Source organism: Colletotrichum costaricense (genome assembly GCF_030867565.1).
Source record: "Colletotrichum costaricense strain IMI 309622 chromosome Unknown Scaffold_2.1, whole genome shotgun sequence".
Classification (NCBI taxonomy): domain Eukaryota; kingdom Fungi; phylum Ascomycota; class Sordariomycetes; order Glomerellales; family Glomerellaceae; genus Colletotrichum; species Colletotrichum costaricense.
Genome location: NW_026848231.1, coordinates 261,685 through 284,455, shown reverse-complemented (window position 1 = coordinate 284,455; position 22,771 = coordinate 261,685). Strand labels below are relative to the sequence as shown.

Sequence of the window (22,771 nt, the reverse complement as noted above, 5' to 3'; positions counted from 1 at the left end):
AAACCAGCAGGTATGGTAATCTTTCTTTTCCGATTTAAAGCCTGGGGCGGGCAGATAATATTACTTCCAGACGAAACAGCCGCGCAGTACACACCCACACACACTCTCTATCAACACACACATATATCGTACAAAACCACAGTCATGCCAGAATCGTATAGACTTGGGGATTTAAGCTTCCCCGCGGCGCGCAACGACCAAAACCCCAGACTCCTCTCCCCCACAACAGGAGGAAGCACTTCTATTCTCCTACCCTGGCAGAGAAAGTTTAAAAGGATCCTTTGGTGCACACAGTCCAAGCATGAGAATGGAGGAATCTCTCCGATTGCTGAAGATTGCCCCTGTATGCTGCCCCTTTTGGGAGCGAGAAGGTCTCCACCCACCATCTTCTATTCTTTCACTAGGTAAATAGGCATTGCCATTCTCTCTCACTGCTCGAGGCAGAGCTCGAACCTAGCCATCGTCTCGGCCCGGCCCAAGAGCGCGAGCTGCAGCTTGGCAGGCTTGGCGCCGCGGTTGTGGTCGCCCGTGAGCACGAGCCGCAGCAGCGCGTAGGTGGCCTTGTTGACGGGCTTGGCGGGCTTCTCGGGGTCGACCGAGTCGGCGTTGCGGCTGGCGAATTCGTTGACGGCGGCCTGGAGCCTGTCCGGGTTCCAGTCGAGCTCGTGGACGTCGCGGAGGGAGGCGTGGAGGTCCTGGAGGAGGGCGTGGGGCGGCGCGGTGGTGTCTGGGAGGGAGAGGTTCTCGAGGGAGCGGGCGTAGGATTGCGGGGAGGGACGGAGGAAGAGGGAGGGGTGTTCGTGGACGAGGTCGACTGGGTCTATGGGGGAGTCGAGGGCTAGGGTGCGGTAGATGTCGAGGAGGTGGGATGGAGATGTTGAGGGGGAGGCGAGGAGGGGGGTTAGGGTTGTGAAGTCTTTTGTTAGGAAGAAGTGTTTTTGGTTTGTTGGGGAGGTGAGGACTGTGTTTGTGGTGGAGGCGGAGGCGGATGGAGGATGCGTCTCGGCCTCGACGGAAGGAGGAGGAGAAGACTGGAGGAGAGAGGAGATGTGCTCGAGGAGCTTGGTTGTCGGCGGGAGGAGGGCCTGTTTTAGGAGCTCTTCGTCGGGGTTCTCTTCGCGGAGGCGGTGGGTTAGGTGTTTGCGCTGGAAGACGGCGAGCTTATCCGGGTTGGTCTTGATGTTGCCCTTTGTGAATCTCAGGGAGAACTATTCGCAGTGTGTAAGTGAGTGTTCATTGACTCGCAAAGCCAAACAAAAGTGATGCAACGAGGGGAGGGTCGATATGGAATGATGGATTCTTACCTTCTCGGCCAGGTCGCTCGTGGTGTAGAATACCTCGCCCCCCTTTGCGAGATCCTTCTCGTTCATGCTCCAGCCCAGCAGCGCAAGCCAGTTGTTGAGTGCGGAGGGGAGGATGCCCTTGTCACGATACGAAGAGATGTCAATGTCGTGGTTACGCTTGCTGAGCTTCTCGCCGTTCTGGGCGCAGAGGAGGCCGGCGTGGGCGAACGTCGGGGCTTCCCATTTGAAGGCGTCGTAGAGAGCAATGTGCTTTGGCGTGGAGATGAGCCATTCCTGTTATCTGGTGTGAGCTACAGTTATACGTCTTGAAGGGTGACCTAAGAAAGAATCGGTAGGATTTTTAGGGATAAGAGAAGGGGGGGGGGGGGGGGGGGGGGAAAGCCCCGGGGGGGGGGGGGGTAATCCCCTGGGGGGGACCGGCGGAGCGTTGGGGAAGGGGGGAGGGGGGGGGGCGGGCGGGGTGGTGGGGGGGGGGGGGGCGGGGGGGGGGGGGGGGGGGGGGGGGGAGACGGACAGCACCGCGGATGACGTGGGTAATCTCCATGAGGTGATCGTCGACGACGTTGGCGAAGTGGTACGTCGGGTACCCGTCGCTCTTGATGAGGATGAAGTCGTCCTCGTCCTCGTTCTTCTGGTAGTTGCCGTACACCTTGTCCACGAAGGATGGGCGGCCCTCGCTGCGGAAGCGCACGACGTGCGTCTCGCCGTTGGCGGCGCGCCGCTCGGCCTGGGACGGCGGGAGGCTCCGGCAGGTGCCCGGGTAGTGCGCCGAGCCGCCCTCGTCGAGGGACTGTTGCTTGTGGCGCTCGAGGTCGTGAGCCGTGCAGAAGCAGCGGTAGGCTTTTCCCGCGTCCAGAAGCTCGGCAATGTACTTTTTGTAGTAACTCAGACGTTTTGACTAAATCGAGGTGTTAGATCGGTGTGCAACTGTTCAGGGGAGGCAGGAGAGTCAAGTACTTGTTCATAAGGTCCGTATGGTCCCCCGACATCAGGGCCTTCATCCCAGTTTAGCTCCGCCCATCTCAGGTCTGCTAGGAGACGCTGAACGGCATCATCGACGATGCGAGTCTTTTGTTGTTTTTGTGACGTTAGCGGATGGTTCCTTGATCTTACTCAACAGCAGTTTTGAACGTACCCGGTCCGTATCCTCAACCCGGATAATGAACTGACCGCCGGTGGCACGGGCAATGAGCCAGTTGAAGAGTGCAGTCCTCAACGATCCCAGATGGAGGTATCCCGTGGGCGAGGGGGCGAACCGCGTCCTGGCCGGTTTATCGGGCAGCCCGTGGAGCTTCTTGTCGGCCAGGGGCGGGAGCTTCTTCCTCAACGCCTGGAAGCCGCTGCTGCCACTGCCACTACTCTTTGCGGACGAGCACCATCTCAGGTGCGAGCCCGCGCGGCATGCATCGAACGAGCGCTGGAAGAGGGGCCGGCCCTGGGATCTCAGGGCTATCAATGGCATGATGAAGACATTTGTTCAAGTTGCCTTCATGTGTTTAGCGGTTGATGGATGAACTGATCGAAGGGTGAAATTTGTCGATGAGATTCAGCCACGTGTGGCGCAGTTGAGAGATATGCATCAAGCGAGATAATGACTTATACGACAGTGGCTTCTGCGTATCTTCAGTTCTATTCATAACCTAACCATGAGAGAGGGTTCACTCTGTATTCCTCCACCAATTCCACTCTGTTTTCGTAGACAAACACGAAAATCAATCGACCATGATGTTCCTTCAAGAACATGCTTCATTGGAATTAGAATTTCCAAAAAGGTATGGTGAATCAAGAACAGAGTGGGCGATATTCATCCCAAGAATCTCGAACTGTCGCTAGGTTTCACAGACTCTTCGGATGACAACGTACATATCACTTCGAGCAGTTTGTCCGAGTGCCCGTCTGAGGAGTATAGCGAACAGAGGTGAGCTGTAGAGGCAGAGTTTGATGAGGCACTTATTTGCGGTGAGTGAGCTCAGTCCTCTCAGTCCCTCTGGAGTCTGCGATTCAGTAGCCTCGGGTTGACGCCGATCATATTGACTTGCTTGTGAAAGCCCAACAAAGTGTTATTGTTCGCATAAGGGCTGGGTATGTAACTCGGGTTCGTCATACAATGCAACAATATACTAAACCTGTTCAATGACTGGTGAACTCCGTCTCAGTTGGTGAGAGTCCCAGTCACAAGTATATTTAGTCTCGGCAAGTATTGAGGTGCCTTGGCAACCAAGCCAGTACTCAACGATCCAGCGGATCCAAGGAATTGCGGTAGGTCTCGAGGAACCTACCTTAGATAATTAGCTAGGCAAGCAGCTGGACACCGCCTTCTAAAACCTGGAAAGCAGTGGAGGTTGCTGATGAACAGGTGCAGGCGGATAGGCGGCTGGGAAAGGAGACTGGGGCCCGGGCTGCTTACCTCTATACCGTACCTAGGTAGTGTACAAGGTACCCCCGCCGACTGCCAACAACCATCTGCCGCGCGCTCTCAGCAGGTTACCCGTAGCGCTGTGAACCTGCAAAGCAGCCGCACGCCCAGCAAGGCACTGAGGTGCGGGCATGCTGGGTACCCCGCCAAACAAAGGCCTGCTACCGGCAGGTACACCGTACTCCAGACAAAATATTTTCAATTCTACTCCACATCCCACCCTTCTCACAACTGCAAATCACTCCTCTGAAGGCCGAATCTCGAGCAAGACTTGCCCGAGTGCCCTTCGAAGAAGCTTCAATCATGGACAGTGGTGGACCGAGCATGGCGGGGGAGGAAGATATTGATCTCTACGGTAAGACTCTGCCTATGGAGCCCAGGGGTACTTTTTTCGCAGTGGATCACATCTGACGCATTTTCCAGAGCTCCTCGGCATTGATAAGGATGCTTCGCAGGATCAGATCAAGAAGGCATACAGAAAGGTTCGTAACCCCTCTCCTTGGTCGCAGCGACAACTACAATCATACACCAGCGGCAAATCCCCATACTGACACATCCGTCTTGCACAGGCTGCCCTTCTTCACCACCCCGACAAAGTCCCCGAGGAACGCAGAGAGGAGTCGGAAGCCAAGTTCAAGGCTGTCAGCCAGGCCTACGAAATCCTTAAAGATGAGGACAAACGCCACCTCTACGACACCCACGGCATGGCCGCATTCGACCCCTCGCGAGGCGGCCCCGGCGGTCCCGGCGGCGTCGAGGTCGACTTGAACGACATTCTGTCACAAATGTTCGGTATGGGCATGGGCGGCCCCGGTGGCCCTGGTGCCGGCCCCAGAAGACCGCGTCGCGGTCCCGATGAGGACCAGCCGTACAAGGTCACGCTCGAGGAGTTGTACAAGGGCAAGACTGTCAAGTTCTCCGCAAACAAGCAGGTTGTCTGCGGCACCTGCAAGGGATCCGGCGCCAAGGCAAACGTCAAGCCCCAGCAGTGCGAGAAGTGCAGAGGCGCCGGTATGGCAGAGGCCTTCCGCCAGGTCGGACCGGGTATGGTCCGCAAAGAGACCGTTATTTGCGATCGTTGCGAGGGATCCGGAAACTTCTGCAAGGAGAAGGACCGCTGCAAGAAGTGCAAGGGCAAGCGCACTACCTCCGAGACCAAGGTCCTCGAGATTTACATTCCCAGAGGTTCCCAGAATGGAGAGAGGATCGTGTTGGAGGGCGAGGCGGACCAGTTCCCAGACCAGACCCCCGGAGACATTGTTTTCCACTTGGCCGAGGAGCCCCACGACGAGTTCACTCGCATCGGCAACGATCTCTCTGCCGAGCTGAATGTCTCTCTTGCTGAGGCTCTCGGTGGCTTTTCCCGTGTTGTGTTGACGCACCTTGACGGCCGCGGTATTCATATGGAAAGACAGCGCGGCGAAATCCTCCGCCCCGGTGACATCCTCAAGGTCGCTGGCGAGGGTATGCCTCAGAAGCGCGGCGAAGAGAAGGGTGACTTGTATCTGATCGTCAATGTTGAGTTCCCTGAGGATGGTTGGTTGAAGGATGATAAGGAATACGATGCTCTGAACAAGCTCCTTCCTCCGCCTCCTCCCCCCATCACAGCCGAGGAGGTTGATGAGGTTGAGTACGAAGAGGTGGATAGCCTGGATTCAGTAAGTTTTCACAAGTCGTCTCATCATCAGATACCTGGTGCTAACACAAATGTCTACAGATGGGCGCCAACTCGGGAGACCCGCGTTTCGGTGGCGAATGGGAAGACGAAGATGAAGAAGATGGCCAGCCTCAGTGCCAGCCTCAGTAAGAGGTGTTGAGGTGGATAGAGATTTTAGAGGACAGAGTCTTGGGCTTGATGCCCTGAAGCTCATGACAGACATGACGACCCGGACGGTGGGGGGGGGGGGGGTGAGCATAGACGTGGGAACTGGAGAGGAGTTTTGCTTGGTTGTTTGGGCATCATCCCCCTCATGAATGAAAGGCAACCCGTAATACACGGTTGCTATATCGCTTCTCAACCATGGTGCAGTCGTATAGCGAACAGTGGTGACTCATGGGAAGCACAAACCGCTTCTAGTTCTGCTGTAATGGGCTTTGTCTGCCCCGCTAGGCGTCTATGTACAGCTTAGTGCTCTACCCTGTCATCAAACAACAACCACATCCCATATAGTATAGTGGTTAGTATACTCCGCTTTCATGTTTCCAATGACATCCGGAGAGTCCCGAGTTCGAACCTCGGTGTGGGAAATCCCTTTTGTAGCATTTGGCATTTGTTTTTTCTCTTGAACAATGGTGTTTCCAGAGACGTGGGAGATCTATGCAGGACATGCCGTCTCGTCAACTGTACCACAGTTGGTCCGTGCTCTCCTCGACACCTATTTTTTTTTTTTTTGGAGTTCCGTTGCGTAGGTAGGCCAATTGCATTGGCTGCAGACCGAAAAGAGTCCCTTCCGCTAGCGCGACCTGTTGGGCCAGTAGCAGGTCTCCGCTCCTGCATTTTTTTTTCTTCCCCCGCTAGGCGGCCCACACGTGACCAACAAAATCTTAGGGCTTCGGAAAGAGCCCACGTCCAGTGCGATTCGAAATCGTGGTCACCCAAATTTCACGATCGCCTTGAAGCCCGAATTTGACGACGTACACCCGCCCCGACTAACCCAATAGCCAGGAACAGCCGTCAAGGTGAGATTTGATTGCTACGGCATCCTTCATCGACATGCTGTCGGTATTGTGATTCAATTACTGACATTTGGTTGCATAAAGATGGTCGCCGCAAAGAAGCACGTTCCTATCGTGAAGAAGCGTATGTTTTTTCCTTCCCCAAGGACACAGCACCCCTCTACGACCCCGCGTACCCGACAACCTCGACGATGATTACAACCGAACGAGAACTTTGGATTGGAAACGAGAGGATTGACGGGTGTTATTCTGAACAGGCACGAAGCTCTTCAACCGCCACCAGAGCGACCGCTTTATGCGCGTTGATCGATCATGGCGCAAGCCCAAGGGTATCGACAACCGCGTCCGCCGTCGCTTCAGGGGTAACACTGCCATGCCCTCGGTACGTCGAGACACCTCCCTGCTGGATTTGGACTTGGGTTCGAAATAGACATCAACAAGAAGAGGAGCGAATTTCGGGATGGAAATGGTTTTAGAGACCCAGGGTTACAGCTGCTAACCTGGCATTCCTGCACTCCAGATCGGCTTCGGCTCCAACAAGAAGACCAAGTACATGATGCCCTCCGGCCACAAGGCCTTCCTCGTCAGCAACGTCAACGACGTCAACCTCCTGCTGATGCACAACCGCACCTACGCTGCCGAGTGCGTACAACCCCACCCCCGCCTACCAGCTCCGATCGAGAAGCCGAGCGAAGGGCATCTTTCCGATAGAAAATACAGCCAGCTGACAGACTCACTACAGGATCGCCCACAACGTCTCCTCGAGAAAGCGCATCGACATCATCGGCCGCGCCAAGCAGCTCGGTGTCAAGGTCACGAACCCCAAGGCCAAGGTCACCACCGAGGTCTAAGCGAAGAAGAAGATGTAAAAAGTTTTCTCTCAGTGGGTTGCGTAGAGGAAAAATCAGCTGTTCGGGGCGAGGGGGTTCGGTTTTCATCGCCTGGTTACTTGCGTTGTGCTCTCATATCCAGGGAACGGGAATGCATCGGAAACGGTTTCTGCGATGATTCAGGGCTGGCGGCTTGGCATGGCTCGTACCGTTGTGCTAGGAAATACAAAAAAACAACCGCAGCAAAAATTCAACGACTTGACGTTCACTCAGGCGTGTGTTTCTTACTACTACCGTCGATTGACAAGAATAAGGCGTTGGGTGGGATGGAAAACAGGATCCTTCATATGCTCGGTAATTCGAGAATATCACCAACCCCTTTGGCCCCTGCACTGTACTCTGCGCCAGTGACATTCCATGTGCTTATTTCGCTGCCCGGCTGTTCTTGCCGGCTGAGTCCTTCTGTCTGCTTGGTTATCTGCATTACCTTCACTTAGGAGAATTGTTCCCAACCTAAGTTTGACTCCCCGGCCTATCTAATATGTCGTCTAGTCATCTATCGTTTCCCCGCGGCAGGTCTGACCATCGGCTCAACCGCCGTTCCCGCCATCCATTTCCACAGTCAAACTCGCCGGACGATAAGTAAACGCGGGTGTGCCTACTGGGTCATGACGATATAAGCTTTGCCCTCGAGCTTGCCTGCCAAAGACAGCACCAGATTAACTGGTACACTTTGGACTGACAAGCACCAAGGAAACGGTCTGACTACTAATTACACCAGATGCATATCACAACAATTCACTGATTGACAATATGTTTTGAAGAAATAATGTATTATCTAGGTATGCATTGCATCATTCCACCCATCCGCAAAACGATCAATCTCCATTTGTGATCGCAACGCAAGAGAAACTCAATAAGGACAGAATGACAGGAAACGCTCGCTTTCCCGTCGTCAAAACCGTCATAAACGCAAATACAGACTCCTGGTATCCATGATCTCGTGACAGTTGAAAAGAGGAACAAGAATAGAAAAAAGGCGTTGAATGGGGCTTTGTTCAGTTGGTCGTCTCATTCTGATGACAACTCAGGTCGTATCCTGGAAGACGCGGAGAGGACTAGAGCGAGGACGAAATGCTCGACATCGCTGTCCGAAGGCTCATCGCACCGACACCTTTACGCCGTGAGAGTGGCGTCGACTCTATCGGAAGCAGTTGAAGCGGCCGATGCGCATGCGCCAGGGACCGCGGTGGACGCCGTGGCGGTCTGCGTGGACGGAGGTGCCGAAGTTGCGGCCGCCGATGGGCTTGGAGTAGAAGAAGGGCATGATGATTGTTTGGTACTTTGTCGGAGGTTGTGTAGGTGTGAAATTGCTGCAGAGAGTATTAGTCCAAGGTCCGAGGGTGCGCAGACCGCCGGTTTGCCATTTGAGGAGTGTCAATGTACCTTGTGGTTCTTGTCGAAGTTATTCGCAGTGGAGAACTTGTGTTTTGTGTGGTTGATATGGATCACGGACTATGGATGAACGGCCAAGAAGGAACGGGCTTGTATTAAATACCTAGTTAGACGTCGGTTCCCTCCACGTACGAACCAGTGACGAAGGGGCAGCAGACCACACCCGGCCTTCGTCTCCCTTCCCCCTTTGGCTTGCTTTTCTTCCCCAACCTTTTCTTGAATTGCACCAGTGACACAATGGCATCACCCTTGGAAACTTGGCTGGAAGGGTCGCTTGTGCTGTGTGGTGTTGTATGCCAAGAGCTCGTTGTGAGGGCGGTGACGTAGGCGTGGCTGAGCAGTACGAGGCCGCGAGTGTGGCTGGGTGGGACGCAGAGTTTCGTCAAGTATGATGGGTGTGACCATCGATTGGTGGACGGCGCCATAACTAATATGGGTGGTGGCTGAGGTGTGTGCGGCAGGGTCCGCTGAAGTGATCGAACAGGGGAAGAAGGATTGTGAGTGGTGAATTCGTTCTGAGGAGTAGCGAGTTAGATGCGAGGGATCGGTCGATTGGAAAGTAAGGTTATTCCAACCTGCCGGCTGACTGACTTTGTTTCTCGCTTCGCCATCGCTCCCCTCAACGGCATCTCGAACTCTTTTACACGGGATGTTTCGATCATCTCATAGATTTGGTTGAGCACTTTCAGCTACCCTCAATTTTGTCTGTCTTTGACCAGTACGCATGGCATACCATGTGTTGCGTTACAAGCGGGTTTGTCTCACGAGCCTCACTCCAAAGCACTCCACCGATCTCTCCAGGAGTATTCATATCGACCATGAGGATGGTACTTGCAATCGCAAGTTGCAGTTCTGAGGGCTTGTTCGCGGTCGACCACGTCTACTGCTCATGTTTCTAATGTTCTCTCGACTTGAACATCACACCCTGAAAATGGGCATCATGTTGCTTGGCGCTTTGAGGTGAATCCTTCAAGACTGAGGCCTGCTGGGTCAGCACCCAGTTGCGAGGGAGGCAGGGTAGTGTGTCGGCTTTGATGGGGCCGCACATGGTCTCTTGTCGTAAAGGGTTCAAAAAGCTTGTCATGGTTAATTCAGAAAGCTTGCTGTGTTCTCCCGTTGACTAAGATCGATGGGGGTAGCCTAAGGATTTAATTCCTTGTCAACCCGAGATCTCCTTTAGCAATGAGCATTGCAGATGACTCCCGCGCGAACAGAGGCCTTGACGATCAACATCAGTTGGGCTAGACGTCTTCTCGTTCCCGCGGGGTATGCACGCGAGCGTTGCTTGGTGGACTGATCTGGGGTTACGAGCCCTCGGAGTCCTATCGCGGTTAGTTCGCATAACCTCGATGTTCACTTACACGGACACAACTTGCCAGTATCTCTTATAGAAAGCTGATACGCGACGCTGTATGGTAAAGGCAGTGGTTGAAAGAAGATATTGTGCAATTTTTCAGCGACAAATGGTCTCTTCAACCCACATTCCCAACGTGGCTCGCGAGATGATGAGACACCATGCGAAATCTTCAGGGCACACCAGATGCTGTGTAGAGGAACAGATTTTTTAATGAGAGGCTAGACATTCTGAAAGAGCAGGAATGGCCTTTACTATAGTTCCGCGCGTTCGCAGGAGCCTGCCCGCCATGCTCCTTGCGGTCCGGAGCAATTCTCCGGGCATGTGTCACTGCTGCTGCCTCGTCTCTCAGGAGTCAGAATGCTCTGTTGTACATATGAAGAGCGTTCAAAAATTCTTTCCCCAATCAAGCTTGCCACAAAGATCCAGGACACCGACCTCCCCACTGATTAGTTTCCAAAATTCACGTTTTGCTTGCAGTCTCGGTAGCTAAGGTACCTCGATACACCGATCTTAGGCGCATCGATTCATCTTGATCATCAGATACACTTCTAAATTAGCCAACTCACCAGGTCGAACCGAGTCTGTCCGCCTCTCTCCACCCTCTATCCGTGATTCCGAGGAGGCGAGGGTCATTCAACCGTCATCCTTGAGCTTATCTTTCCTCGCACAAGCTTCATGCACGTAATCAGGGGGACATGTCGAAAGCGGAAACGAGCTTGCAGCTCGGTGATATAATTTGAACATGGCGCCTCAAATGAGGCTCAGAGGATTCGATACTATTCTCTTGCCGCAAGCAAAGTTTCCTCCCACGAATTAACCATGCGTAGGACTGGCGTTGGGCGGGGCAAGAAGAATTAAGCATAACGCCTGGCAGAACCGGGCCGATCAACCCTTCGGACCGTGGCACAGATCGCGACATGATGAGCAAGAAGCCCTCCGAGTAGAGAACTCTCGAGTAGGCCGTTGTTTGCGGACCAAGAATTTCAATATCCTGCGTGTGAGACACTGTCTTTCGGACTACCACAAGGCATTGCTTATTCTCGTCGGAGCCGGATATAGCTGCGCTTGCGGGGTTCGTTGATCTTGCCTTCAACCGTTTGGTTCCTATGTGAGACACTTCCGAATCTCCTTCCGGTCCTGGAGACATCATCTCCGTCCGGCTTTTGTAGATGGGGAAACCTCTTCAATGAAGGCACACACTGTCGGACTCGGGAATGACGCCATTCCCTGCGTTCCTCAAGTCTGTCGTAAAGCTAGGAAAGAGTTTACATGAGTGAGGCTCAACCATGGCGCCGATAAGGTGGCGTTTATGGCTGGGTCCCTGGATCATACAGTGCACGCGCGGTACGAAGTGGTTCTTGCTACGTCTTGTGGTTCTGTACAGACTATACTACTACACCTAGCTCATAGATCAGTAGGTATTCATCTTTGCTGACGCTTAGTTCAGGGTCTTCTAGCACTCCACTTACCTCATCTTGTGGCGCGAACTAGAATAGTGTCCCTGAGCTTAAACACACCATGAAGATCTTCTGTTCAAGACGACGGGTAGTATTTTTGTATCAACGTGTCTGATTGTGCTTGCCACGAGTGAAAAGCTATTGGTTACTGTCAAAACAGACATTTCATGTCTTGCTGCGATCCTATCGCCAAGAAAGCTTGGTATCTGACGCTTCCAGCATCCGTATATCCCTTAGCATCTTGGCAGGAACATCATCCACGCCGGGAAGAGAAGTCGACCTCTCTACCACGGCACTGAGCGCTGATCAATCTTGGCACCCGACGTCAATCCGGGGGACAATCGTTGATGTGATCAACAACTACTCCGAGATGATCTCCAATGCTTCTTTCGACCGAGTCCAATCCTGAAAACGGATATCGGCATGGACAACACGTTTTTGATGAGAGAGGACATTGGAGCTTTGGCATCGAGAGTTGCCTTTGACGAGGAGAAGTCGATCCGGATGAGGGTTTCAACTCGCAACCTCAGGGTCAAACATCTCGTCATCGTGGCATCGGAGTCATTACTTGCGGATTGCGAGACTTCAGATATCGAACATACTCAGTCGGTCTGGTAGACATCGCCTGTCCCGAAGCATTCGTAAATTCCTATAAGAGGCCTCAATATCGTCTACCCAGAGCTGACAACTCCTCCGATCATCAACAACTCGCAACTACAACCCCAATCACATTTCTCACTTTCCTCTCACTTTAATCCTTAGCAGTGTCTGCTTTCTCAAGAATTTGCTCAAAGGCCAACATGTACACCAAGGCTCTTACCGCGGCGGTTGCCGTCCTCTCCTTCGCCTCAGTCGAGGCAGCCATCCTCCCTCGCGCAACTATCACACCGGGCACCGTCGTTCTTCCCGAAGTCGTCTTCAACCCAGGGGAACTGACGGACCCGCTCTACACCGCGTTGAAGATCGTTAGCACCGATCTCGGCAAGACAACAACCCTGACCGGCGACCTCACCAGGACTGTCGGAACAACAGTAAAGGATGTAAGTCCAATCCCCCCTCATACTGAACTCCTCCCAGAACTCGAAAGCCATACTCACCCTTTCCCCTTTCAGAGAACCGACCAGGTCAACGCTGTCATCCGCCAAATAACAAGCAACACAAACAGCATTCGCACCAGAGTCGGCACCGTCGTCGGCAATCTCCTAGGCGTTGTCCCGTCGGGCATCCCTGCCCCGTCCGCGACCTCCGCGGCGCCACCCTCCATTCCCACGGCCGAGGTCGTCCAGATCGCGCAGGACGTCGTCGTCCAGGCCCAACTGCTCGCTCGCCAGGCTACCACCCAGCTGCAGAACATCCAGGCCCAGGCCAACGCCGTCGCCGACCCCGCCGCCAAGGCAGCATACACGCTCGCTTACACCCAGGCCAACCTGGCGCTCCAGATCGCGCTCAGCACCGTCGGCGCCGCGGCCTCAACTGCGCTCACGGCTGTGGCGAACGCTGCTGGTAGTGCCAACGGCCTTGCTGATCGTATCCGCAATATTCAGGCTAAGCTGAACCCTGTTCTCATCATTGGCGCCAGCCCCGATGTTACCTTTTAAGGATTCCCGATTTTACAAGGCATCTTGGCTGAGCCGGGGATGCTCGGACTCAGGGTAACTTGAAGCTGGCCCGTCATTCGGTCGAGCAAGACTCGACACAAGGATGAGGCGAACTGGTTCGCATGAAAATGCGATGACACTTGGGATCAGCATATCAAGGGACTATAATATTAGGGACTAGGTGGTACTGGCGCAAGGATTAATAGGCTACACACTCTTTGATAATGACATCTAATAATTCACCTAATTTGTCATCGATTTCCCGTGTACATAATGAGCATCAATCAGTCAACGGACCATCTGCTTGGTTTGAGCAGATCTGGACTTCCGGCCAGATCGTGTTACTTGAGCAGATACATACTCTATAGCAATATGGTACAACTACATCATTAGTCAGTTGATAAGTCCTGTTCTGTTGGATTCGATCACATGAGGTAAACATCGCCGGAGCCTAGGATCATTGGCACGCCAGTCTTCTCTTGTGCTGGTCGTTTCGTTCACAGATCTACGATACTTCCTGCCGGCTCGGATCAAGGGTAGTAGGGTTACTAGGCTACTAGACACTCGATAAACTTTACATATTATGGCCTAATGGCCGTCAATTATCAGATTCAGACTGCCCACTATTTCCCTGCCTCGATAAGCTTCATACGGCAATATGAGAACTGACGACAACTTAAATATGACGGCGCCAACAGCACAGGCAGCAGTTCATAGCCCTTAGGGAACCAGGCTCTCATCATACCCATTTCATAGCCAGTACTCAAGTATCATGGGCAATACACCAGGCCGTCGGGAAACACACGAAGTCATACCGTGCCCAGGCTGGACGCATCGAAATTGTTTGCAAGATATCAGGCTCTCGACTATCGAGCTCTGGCATCTCTCAACGAGAGAATCTTGCGATGCCAAGTCCCGCGCTCTGATCCTCTCCCACCGCAGAATATAATGGATGATATGCAGGGACTGACTACCCGACACGGCTCACACCAATAACAGACGCAGGAGTAGCTCACTGAGAGCATGGTCTATCGGCTCGTCAGACCGATTGCACCCAAATGTATGCTCAGACGAACATCATGGGCTCCCGTCCGCATCGTTACAAAAGTCATGGAAGGCTACAGGTTCAAAGTAAGGCACCGAGCCACGTAGTTCGGACGGGGAAGAGATGTTCCGTCGAAAACGACGCCTTTTCTTCGTATCCTGAGACTGTGATCAAGTATCTCACGTATCACTTATGAATCCTCTGTTTGCTAAAACGCTTCGCTTTCAAACTGCTGGGTACTTACCTTTTTTTTTTAATTTTTTAATTTTTTGGAAAGGCATGTCTCGGGACCGAGAGACATGGCGCAGGGAGAGGTAGGTCGTTGATATGTTTGCCCCTGAAAATAGCATATTTTAGTATCGGTGAGACATCTCGCACCTTGGGCATGCAGAGCTTGAGTCGGTATTTACATAGTTAGGCCAGTCAAGGTACACCGCCGCCCCCAAGGACGGCGAGCCTGCATCTCTTGGGATGATCTGTTCTTCTCATGTCGGTTCTAATGTGACAGCTATGTTGGATCCGATGTAACAGATGAGGTATCACCGAGCTTGGGACTGTATGCCGCCGCCGCGGAGTGCATATTCGATGAATCATTTAACAACCCGTATCATGCAAATTTCCATTCACTCTCTCTCATCAAAAAGGTTCGTCGACCGAGCTTCGGATGACTGGTGCGCGCGTCCTTCGCCATGCATCACGATGCTGGCTGAGCTCTTGAAGGAATCACAGTTTGAGAGATACGTGTAGGAGCGAATAAGGGACGACTAGCCGAAGCCACTAGAGTTTGATGGGACGAGCGGGCATGTGCGTTTGCGCCGGGCCCCAGATGTTCGGTCCCGAGGAAGCCTGGGTTTCAGATGAGGCTCTTTTTTTGTTTTTCTTCTTTTCACTCTTCACACTTGTTCCTGATGTTTTTTCCCCCCTTCCGCGTGTTGCCTGCAACCTTTACGCTGCTTACAAAACTTCGGACGAAGGTAATTGACTTTCGCCTGCAGCCGTGAACGCGAGCAGAGTCTTGTTGTTGCTCGTGCTCAGCAAGCTTCCGGGGGGTGCAGGCCCCCGCACGGGTTGCCGGTGAGGATGTGAGCGAGTCTATACGGATACCCGTACCGCGGTTGATGGAAATAGGATCCTGCTGCGGGCGTGTGCCAGGTGAACAACGGCGGATACTGGTTGGTGGGAAAGTTTGGTGGCGAGATTGAAAGCAGGCCAGTCTTTCCAGCTTGAGGAGGACGCGATGAGTCTCGGATGGTGTTTGCGAGGCAACTGGTATGCTGTGGTGATTACTTCACATTCCTCGCCTCTGACGGACTTACAGAGGAATATCTTGGCGGGGGACGTGTCAGGCTCGGGTCCGAACAGAAGCTGAGAAAAGCCATAGTCAGCGCCGTCGACGCCATAGGTCTGGATCTGGAGGCTGATTTCTCGACCGGCGCCGTTTGCAACGGAGTGGATGTGAAGTTTACCTGGTGTTTGGGACGAGCCACATCGAAACGGGCCAGCAGCCGTGACGCACGGATGAGCGGCGATGGTGGCGGCGGTGGTTGCTTAGGATGGTTCATCATGGTCGACGGAGGGAAGATAATACTTCAGGAAGCGAGGAGGGAGAGAAATCACATTGATGTCGATCGCCGGAGACGGGCAGAAAGTTGTTGATGAATTGGAAAGATCGACGCCGGGAACATTTCTCGATGCGTGAAAGTGAGCCTGAAGCGCGTACCTACACGATGGCAGCGGCTTTGCGGCTTGTCTAGAACGCTGGCAGAGGTCTCCCGTCTCCAGTATTGAGAGTTTCAGCGGGTCGAGCTTTAATTCCCGTGACGAGCTGGTCATGAGAAGCATGACGAAGGCGTATGTTTGTACGACGTCTTGGCCCAGGCAAGAGGCAGCTGTTTACCTAAATCCGGATTGTGATGAGGTGGAACTATGCGTAAGTGGAAGTGGGAGGTCGGAAGTAGCGTTCAAGGTGGGTAAACTCGTAGAGCCGGAATAGGAAGATACAAACGATGTGCGCGAGAGGTGGCAGTTTCGGTTGGAGTTGGAGGTATTCCTCTAGCTGCGCTGGATGTGGACTAGGTGACAAGTCTGAAAGTTGGTCCAATGCGAATGGACGTTTTCCCAATGATCCCAGGAGTCCAGGACTGAGGAGCCCAAGACCCAGAGACCAGGCCCGAGAGCTTAATACTCTCCCAGCCAGGGGCCAGGGCCAGACCTCCTTTTTCAAAATTCGACTAACACTGGCGGGTATACTTCCGGTGCAGGGAATATGACTAAGAGACCTCGTCTCCGATAACGGTACATTGTTAGACAGTTGGCCCAGATGTAAACAGCGAACGGACCGTGATGCAATGTCGAGGAGAGAGAGGGGCCACCAGAACAACAGCTTCAGGAGCAGGAGAGGGGATAGAAGAAGAAGAAAATCTGTGACGAGAGTCGGGAAGACGGAGGCAGCCTCAGAGATTTCTGACAGCGGGTGAAAGAAGATGGAACTCGTAGCTGGCAAGGAGGTCTGGTTTTCTCGATAATGACTGGCTACACCTCAGAGTGAACTATCTTAGGTAGACAGGTAAGTACATACTTTTTTGGAGTACATACACCAGTGACCAAGATGTACTTGAATACTTGGTTCCTGAGGTGGAAAGCGGCATGGCCCTGGTCGACTCCCAGTTGTTTCAAGTCCACAAACCCCAGCCAAACATTTCGCAGGGTGTCGAGTCTCCAAAGTTCATTTCACTGCCGCATTTTTTTTTTTTTGTTATTTGATTCTGAATAATCTGAACTTTTCAAGATGTGTTGTCGACAGGCCGAGGCGGGAAAGAGGCGTGAGAGGCTTGTGAGAGAGCAAGACATGACAGCATCGGGCAGACATGCTATTTCCCCTGAACGTACGGATACACAGAATTCCGTACAGCAAGATTGGTACCGAGTACATTGTGCCTGACTACTTGGTGTGTATGGGTGTGCACAACATGTCGAGGTTGCATCTGTACCCATCACCTATCACGGCAGCGCGCGGGAGGAACAAGTTGATTCTCGTCTACCCAATCTCTGGCCTTCCCTCCTGCAGCAGCGTCTCTCGCATGAAATTGAATTTTGGGCTGTTTTAGCGGCGGCAACACAGCAAAGGGGTTCCGGACCTGGCAAGCTTCGGATTATTTGTTTTTTTTTCTTTCTCTCTGTCTCTCTGAGTCTCGTCAAGTTCTCCCGTCCCCCGTGTTCCCCGTGCTGGATTCGCACCCTTAGTTCCCGTCAGGTTCCTCCAAGTTCCTTCCGTACCTGCGGATACCTCCTCCCATCTTAGAGCTATCCCGCCCGGGCTGTTGCTCCGTCATATTCGCTGGGTTCACACGCACACACAGAATACACACACGACACACACGGCACACAATAAGCTAAACACACTTTTGAACACATCTTTCCCACTTCCTTGTCTTCCCGTCTTCTCTCTTTTTCTTGTCGGCTTGACGTTTACCGAATCCAGCATCTTGGGCACTTTTTTGGGGCCCAGAATTGATTTTGCAGTCCGCACCGTTTTCCTACCTAACCTTACCATCCATTCCATTGACATCCTCTTCAGCCCTTGTCGCTCCTTTTAATTATTCTTCTCGAGCATCCCCTCACCTTACAACTCGCCTTATTAGGTACACATACATGATACAGGATACAACAACCACTGCACGGAACTTCGGTTACCTGGCACTCGCCTCAACTCGTCAGCGCCTCCTTCACCAACTGCGCCGTTCCCTGTTCTATTCATAGCCGGCTCCTTGCCAGCCCAGCCCAGCAAGCCATCCAAACCAACCGCCCCTCCTTGGTCGACCACCACCACCATTCACCAAGCAGCGCACTCCTTGATCGCTTACTCTCAACTTGGCCCCCGACAGCACTCTGTCTGACTGAGCACACGACCTTCCGCCGGCTGTCTATCCGAATTCACTACATCGCTTGATTGCCTCCCAATAATCGTGTGGTACTGGCGACGACCGCCGAGCTTTTCATCCGCTCCGAATTCCAACAGACTTCCGAAATCCCTCGCATAACCTCGTCCAACCATTTCATCATCGTCCCTCTTCCCGCAGTGACGCCGCACCCTGGCAGCCCCGACGGCAATCTCTCGCGCCGCTAGAACCCAGCCTGGCGTCCCTGTTCAGCCGACGAAACAGCGGAGTCGCAATTTCGACCCCCGTTCAACGCCCAGCACCGGCACGCCTTACTCTACTCCGTACCTCTACTACTGTCACACACAGTCAGTAATTCCCACCTCCCTTCTCCAGACCAGACCACACCAGGCCAGACCACGCTACGCATACTCCGTACGCTTCGCCCATCCCATTCTCTTGGCAATTGCCAACCGCCCCAGCTTTTTTTTTGGCACCCTCGCTCCATGATACACTTCCGAACCGTCCTCCATACGTCGTCTGCCGACCAGGGTCTCTCCAACGTACCAACTGACGGGTCCAAAGGGGGTTGGCTCGTCAAGCGCAAAGGAAAAATAATCCAGACGGAACTGTGAACGGAACGACCTCTTGTCTGCACTGCACACTCAACTGTGTATCCATACGCCGCACCACAACATACCACTTCACGACTCGAGTAATCCCGTCACAAAATCACAATTCCCACAACCTTCCCACAACCGTCTCGGCTGGCTGTGCTGGCCCACGACCTGATCCAACATGACGAGACCTCACATTATTCGCGCTGGTAAGTTTATGCGACCCCCAAACAACCGCGCCTGCGCCTGCTGCCCATTCCTCCTGTCGCACCACATAATTTCTCCCCCCAAACACAAAACTCCCCCTTTCCTACTCGGCTCTGGGTTTTCTGTGTCTGAGCTCTAGCCTGAACCCGTCTTGGTCTAACGGCTGGAACCGCGGACGATCAATTTCACAGAATTCCTCCCACCCCCCTTTGGCCAGAGCAAGAGGAAGAAGGAAGGAAAAAGAATATACTCGGCAGCTTTGTTTCTTTGCTTGACATGTCACGCTGACCATTGGCCTCCTCTGTCGCATTCACAGACACCATCGATCTGCAAAACCCGGAAGCACCCTCAGCGAAAGACCACAGCAGGGCGCCCAACGGCTCGTTCGGTCCGCACCAGGCCGAGACTCTTCGAGAAGTCGCCCAGGAATCCGCCGAAGATCAAGCGCGCAGCCCGAGGCTATCTTGGACCAACGCCGACGACGACGACATCTCCGACGAAGACGATCTCGCGGGAGAGGTCTCGAGGAAGCTGACTGGGAGCACAATGGACGACGCAAGCAAAAAACAACAGCAAGATGCGCTGGCTGTCGCACAAAATGGAGGTGTCTCGGACGACGGGAACATGGACGACACCGACGAGAGCATGGACGACGACGACATGATGGACAAGATTTCGAGTTCGCCCTCGATTGAAGATGGTGGGTACACTTCGATTATGCCTCCGCAATCATGGCCGCGTAGAGTCGACTCTCTACCCGCCATGCGAGATCACGCCTCCCCCGTTTCCCCTTCCTTCAGCGAGGCAAGGTCCTCTTCTCCTTATACCGAATCCCTTGAATACCTCCCAGCGCACCTCTCTTGGCAGCATAGCAAGGCATCTGTCAAGACATCAACCCATCATCATCATCTTCGCGGTGAGTATCCCGAATAGGATCGCAATACGACCGACGACGACGACGACCGATTCGACGGGGAACAGTATACCGACGAATATTATGACGACGAACAAAACAGCGATGAATGCAACGACGGGCTTGACTGGCAGGAGGAAAACAGCAGCAATCATGCAGCCAAGTTTGACTTGCAGAGTGTTGCACAGCATGGACCCATTGTGGTTCGTCCGCTTCGCGTGCGGAAAACTGGAGAACCGGTGTACGACGACTTTGCGCAGCGGCGTGCCGAGATGGAGAGGGCAGAAAGAGACGAGGCAGTTGGTGGACTTGACGATGACGGCATCCCGCTTACGATCCCATACGAACCCTCTATTGATGATGAAGATGATGATGACGGCGATGTTTCTCTTGTTGATGATTCTAGGTTTATTGCCTGTGGCTGGGGCAACGAGTGCTTACACGAACCAGAGGACATCGATTTCGAATTCGTCTACGCGTTGCACACCTTTGTCGCAACCGTCGAGGGCCAAGCAAATGCCACCAAGGGCGACACCATGGTGTTGCTGGATGACAGCAACAGCTACTGGTGGCTGGTCCGTGTGGTGAAGGACAGCAGCATTGGTAAGGACCCTTTGAGCGTTGTTCAAAGAGCAGCTCCTTACATGAACAATAGGCTATCTGCCGGCAGAGCACATTGAAACGCCGACCGAGAGATTGGCGCGCTTGAACAAGCACAGGAATATAGACGTAGTCGCTCCCTCCATGGAAGAGATGAACCTTTCTGACTTAGATCAGCTTTCCGCTACAATGCTCGGAGATCAGTCTGGGGAAAAGTCCAAGAGCACCTTCAAGACTGCTCTTAGGAAGAAGAAGAAGACGGTCGCGTTCGCCGCCCCGACTTTCGTCGATTACTCTGACTATGATTACTCCTCGGACGAGGACGAGGTCGACGAGCTGTTCTCTCAACAACAGGGTGCTCAACAGCAGCAGCAACAGCAGCAGCAGCAGCAACAACAAACGTCGCAACAGGCAACAGAGGAAACGATGGATGACGATACGGCCAAGGTGGAGCCCCTCAAGCCAAGGGCGACAACGAAGGAGGTCAACGTTGCGGAACCGACGAAGAAGGAGGAGGCACCCGAGGATGACTCGAAACGTGACAGCGGCGAAATCTTCGAAAAACCAGAAGGTCCCAGTAGGTCGAGGAACGGCACCGTCAGGAACACCGACTCTTTCTTTAAGGACGAAACGGTCGAGACCAAGAAGATCACGCTTACGCCTAACTTGCTTCGTGACGACAGCGGGTCGCGACCCTCGACAACGGAAAGCGTCCAGGTCAAGCAACGGCCAAGTTTGGACAAGATGGACAAGGAGCTGCAGCCGGATAAGAAGGAGGACAAGAAGAAGAAGGACAAGAAGGAGAAGGAGAAGAAGACGAGCACCATTCGGAGTTTTTTCTCGCGTAAGGACAAGAAGAAGACCGCGGACGACGACGATGAGTCTTTTGGCAAGAGATCGATGGATATCGTTACAGAATCTCAGGACCGAGAGAGTCGCGAAAGCCGTGAGAGTCGGGAAGAGGAGCCGAAGGAACCGTTGTCCCCGAGAGGCGATGGCCCCCAACGGAGCACAAGCAAGCTCCAGAAGCAACAGCCGAGAGTCGAGCCGTCTCCTGCGAGACTCAATGGGGCGGCAACGCCGCAAAAGTCTGCTACCAGGGAGCTTTCAGAATTCATTTCCTCCGAGGGCCGCCCTAACAACGTCTCGAACGTACCTCCCGCTTCTATGCGCATTGTGGAGGATGATTCTTCGGATCCAGAACTCTCTATTCAACAGCAGCGGATCAAGTCTCCAGAGACGACTCGATCACCGCCCCAAGAAAAGTCGACCCTATCCAAGATCATCCCGTCGAGGAGTGGCAATAGTGAACCGAAGCCGCAAAAGGTCACCAAGGCGAAGTCTCGAGTTGAACTTGATGACTTTGACTCTTCCGGGGAGGAGGTTGAGTCTGCCGAGCCACCTGTGCAGCAGCAGGCACATCAGATTGTCAAGGAAGAGAAATTGGAACGGCCTTTGCCTGGCGCCTTCCCTGACAGCTACATGAGCAACTTGAGTGCTGCCAGCGCTCAGACGGACAAGACAATTACTCCTACGCAATCTCAACAGCCTCAGCCTCAGCCTACCGCTGTTGAACGCGAAAAGGATAGACTTTCCGAATCTCCCGTGCAAGTGTCGCCGGTCACTTCGCATAACCCTCCTGCGCTCATGGTGGATACATCCAGTCAAGAAGGCCACTCGACGTCACCATCGCCAGAGCTCATTGACGCTGAGGAGGCAGGCAGACATCGCGCTCAAGATTCGATGACTGCCAGCTCAACATCCACGGGTGGCAGCACTACCGGTAGCAGCTGGAATGATGCGAAGCTTCGGGCATTTTTCGATTCGAGCTCGGATATCCGAGATATGCTGGTCGTTGTTTACGACAAGAGCGAGGTGGCGCCTGCTGGACCGGAACACCCCGTCGCAGGCTCTTTGTTCCGCGAACAGAATGCCAAGTTGGCGGAAATTACAACAGTAAGTCGAGATACACAAGGAGTTCCATGAGCTTTCGGACTGACATTTGTATAGCAACTTGACAACATGCTTGGCGACTGGCTGGCACGCAAGCAAAGACTTCGAGGCACTGTATAAGGCCTCTTTACGATCATCATGTTTAACAGACAGCGAAAGTGTAAAATTACCTTTCTTGGCTTTTTGACGGCGTCCTGGTACAGGCGGTGGGATTGAGAAGGTTTATGGATTGATGGACGACACATTGAAACATGGTCGCTGATATGAACCTTAGCGCCATGGATACTTTGCGCGCACGTATGCATTTCGCAGTTGTTACTTCTTTTTGAGATGCGTGGACATACCAAGGTCTTCACATAGGGGTGTCTTGAGCTACCTCGAAACCCTTGTTTTTTCTTCTCTTCCTTTTGTTTAGAGACACGATGCCCACTCGGAGCGTCGTGGCATGGACATGGACACTTTGCA

The 22,771-nt window shown here is 53.3% G+C and overlaps 7 protein-coding genes across 7 annotated transcripts; 4 read left to right on the top strand and 3 right to left on the bottom strand.

Annotated features, from left to right (window-relative positions):
• Positions 1-428: 428 nt before the first annotated feature.
• Positions 429-2,766, bottom strand: CCOS01_01700 (tRNA synthetase class I; the record flags this gene model as incomplete). Its single annotated transcript, XM_060449893.1, has 5 exons — positions 429-1,208; positions 1,305-1,577; positions 1,819-2,202; positions 2,262-2,372; positions 2,440-2,766. 5 exons carry the CDS (start codon positions 2,764-2,766, stop codon positions 429-431), a joined length of 1,875 nt encoding a protein of 624 aa, XP_060318543.1.
• A 1,257-nt stretch (positions 2,767-4,023) lies between these two features.
• CCOS01_01699 (DnaJ domain-containing protein) lies at positions 4,024-5,527 on the top strand (the record flags this gene model as incomplete). Its single annotated transcript, XM_060449892.1, has 4 exons — positions 4,024-4,075; positions 4,144-4,202; positions 4,290-5,378; positions 5,438-5,527. 4 exons carry the CDS (start codon positions 4,024-4,026, stop codon positions 5,525-5,527), a joined length of 1,290 nt encoding a protein of 429 aa, XP_060318542.1.
• A 953-nt stretch (positions 5,528-6,480) lies between these two features.
• CCOS01_01698 (60S ribosomal protein L32) lies at positions 6,481-7,247 on the top strand (the record flags this gene model as incomplete). The annotated part of the gene is made up of 4 exons (XM_060449891.1): positions 6,481-6,520; positions 6,654-6,778; positions 6,917-7,038; positions 7,139-7,247. 4 exons carry the CDS (start codon positions 6,481-6,483, stop codon positions 7,245-7,247), a joined length of 396 nt encoding a protein of 131 aa, XP_060318541.1.
• Positions 7,248-8,427: 1,180 nt separating this feature from the next.
• Positions 8,428-9,106, bottom strand: CCOS01_01697 (uncharacterized protein; the record flags this gene model as incomplete). Its single annotated transcript, XM_060449890.1, has 2 exons — positions 8,428-8,599; positions 8,892-9,106. 2 exons carry the CDS (start codon positions 9,104-9,106, stop codon positions 8,428-8,430), a joined length of 387 nt encoding a protein of 128 aa, XP_060318540.1.
• A 3,189-nt stretch (positions 9,107-12,295) lies between these two features.
• CCOS01_01696 (uncharacterized protein) lies at positions 12,296-13,093 on the top strand (the record flags this gene model as incomplete). Its single annotated transcript, XM_060449889.1, has 2 exons — positions 12,296-12,535; positions 12,608-13,093. The coding sequence occupies 2 exons, from the start codon at positions 12,296-12,298 to the stop codon at positions 13,091-13,093; spliced, it is 726 nt and encodes a 241-aa protein (XP_060318539.1).
• A 2,076-nt stretch (positions 13,094-15,169) lies between these two features.
• On the bottom strand, positions 15,170-15,980 carry CCOS01_01695 (uncharacterized protein; the record flags this gene model as incomplete). Its single annotated transcript, XM_060449888.1, has 3 exons — positions 15,170-15,381; positions 15,455-15,604; positions 15,863-15,980. The coding sequence occupies 3 exons, from the start codon at positions 15,978-15,980 to the stop codon at positions 15,170-15,172; spliced, it is 480 nt and encodes a 159-aa protein (XP_060318538.1).
• A 2,834-nt stretch (positions 15,981-18,814) lies between these two features.
• CCOS01_01694 (SH3 domain-containing protein) lies at positions 18,815-22,426 on the top strand (the record flags this gene model as incomplete). Its single annotated transcript, XM_060449887.1, has 5 exons — positions 18,815-18,842; positions 19,157-19,722; positions 19,774-20,356; positions 20,409-22,309; positions 22,364-22,426. The coding sequence occupies 5 exons, from the start codon at positions 18,815-18,817 to the stop codon at positions 22,424-22,426; spliced, it is 3,141 nt and encodes a 1,046-aa protein (XP_060318537.1).
• Between the last annotated feature and the right edge of the window lie 345 nt (positions 22,427-22,771).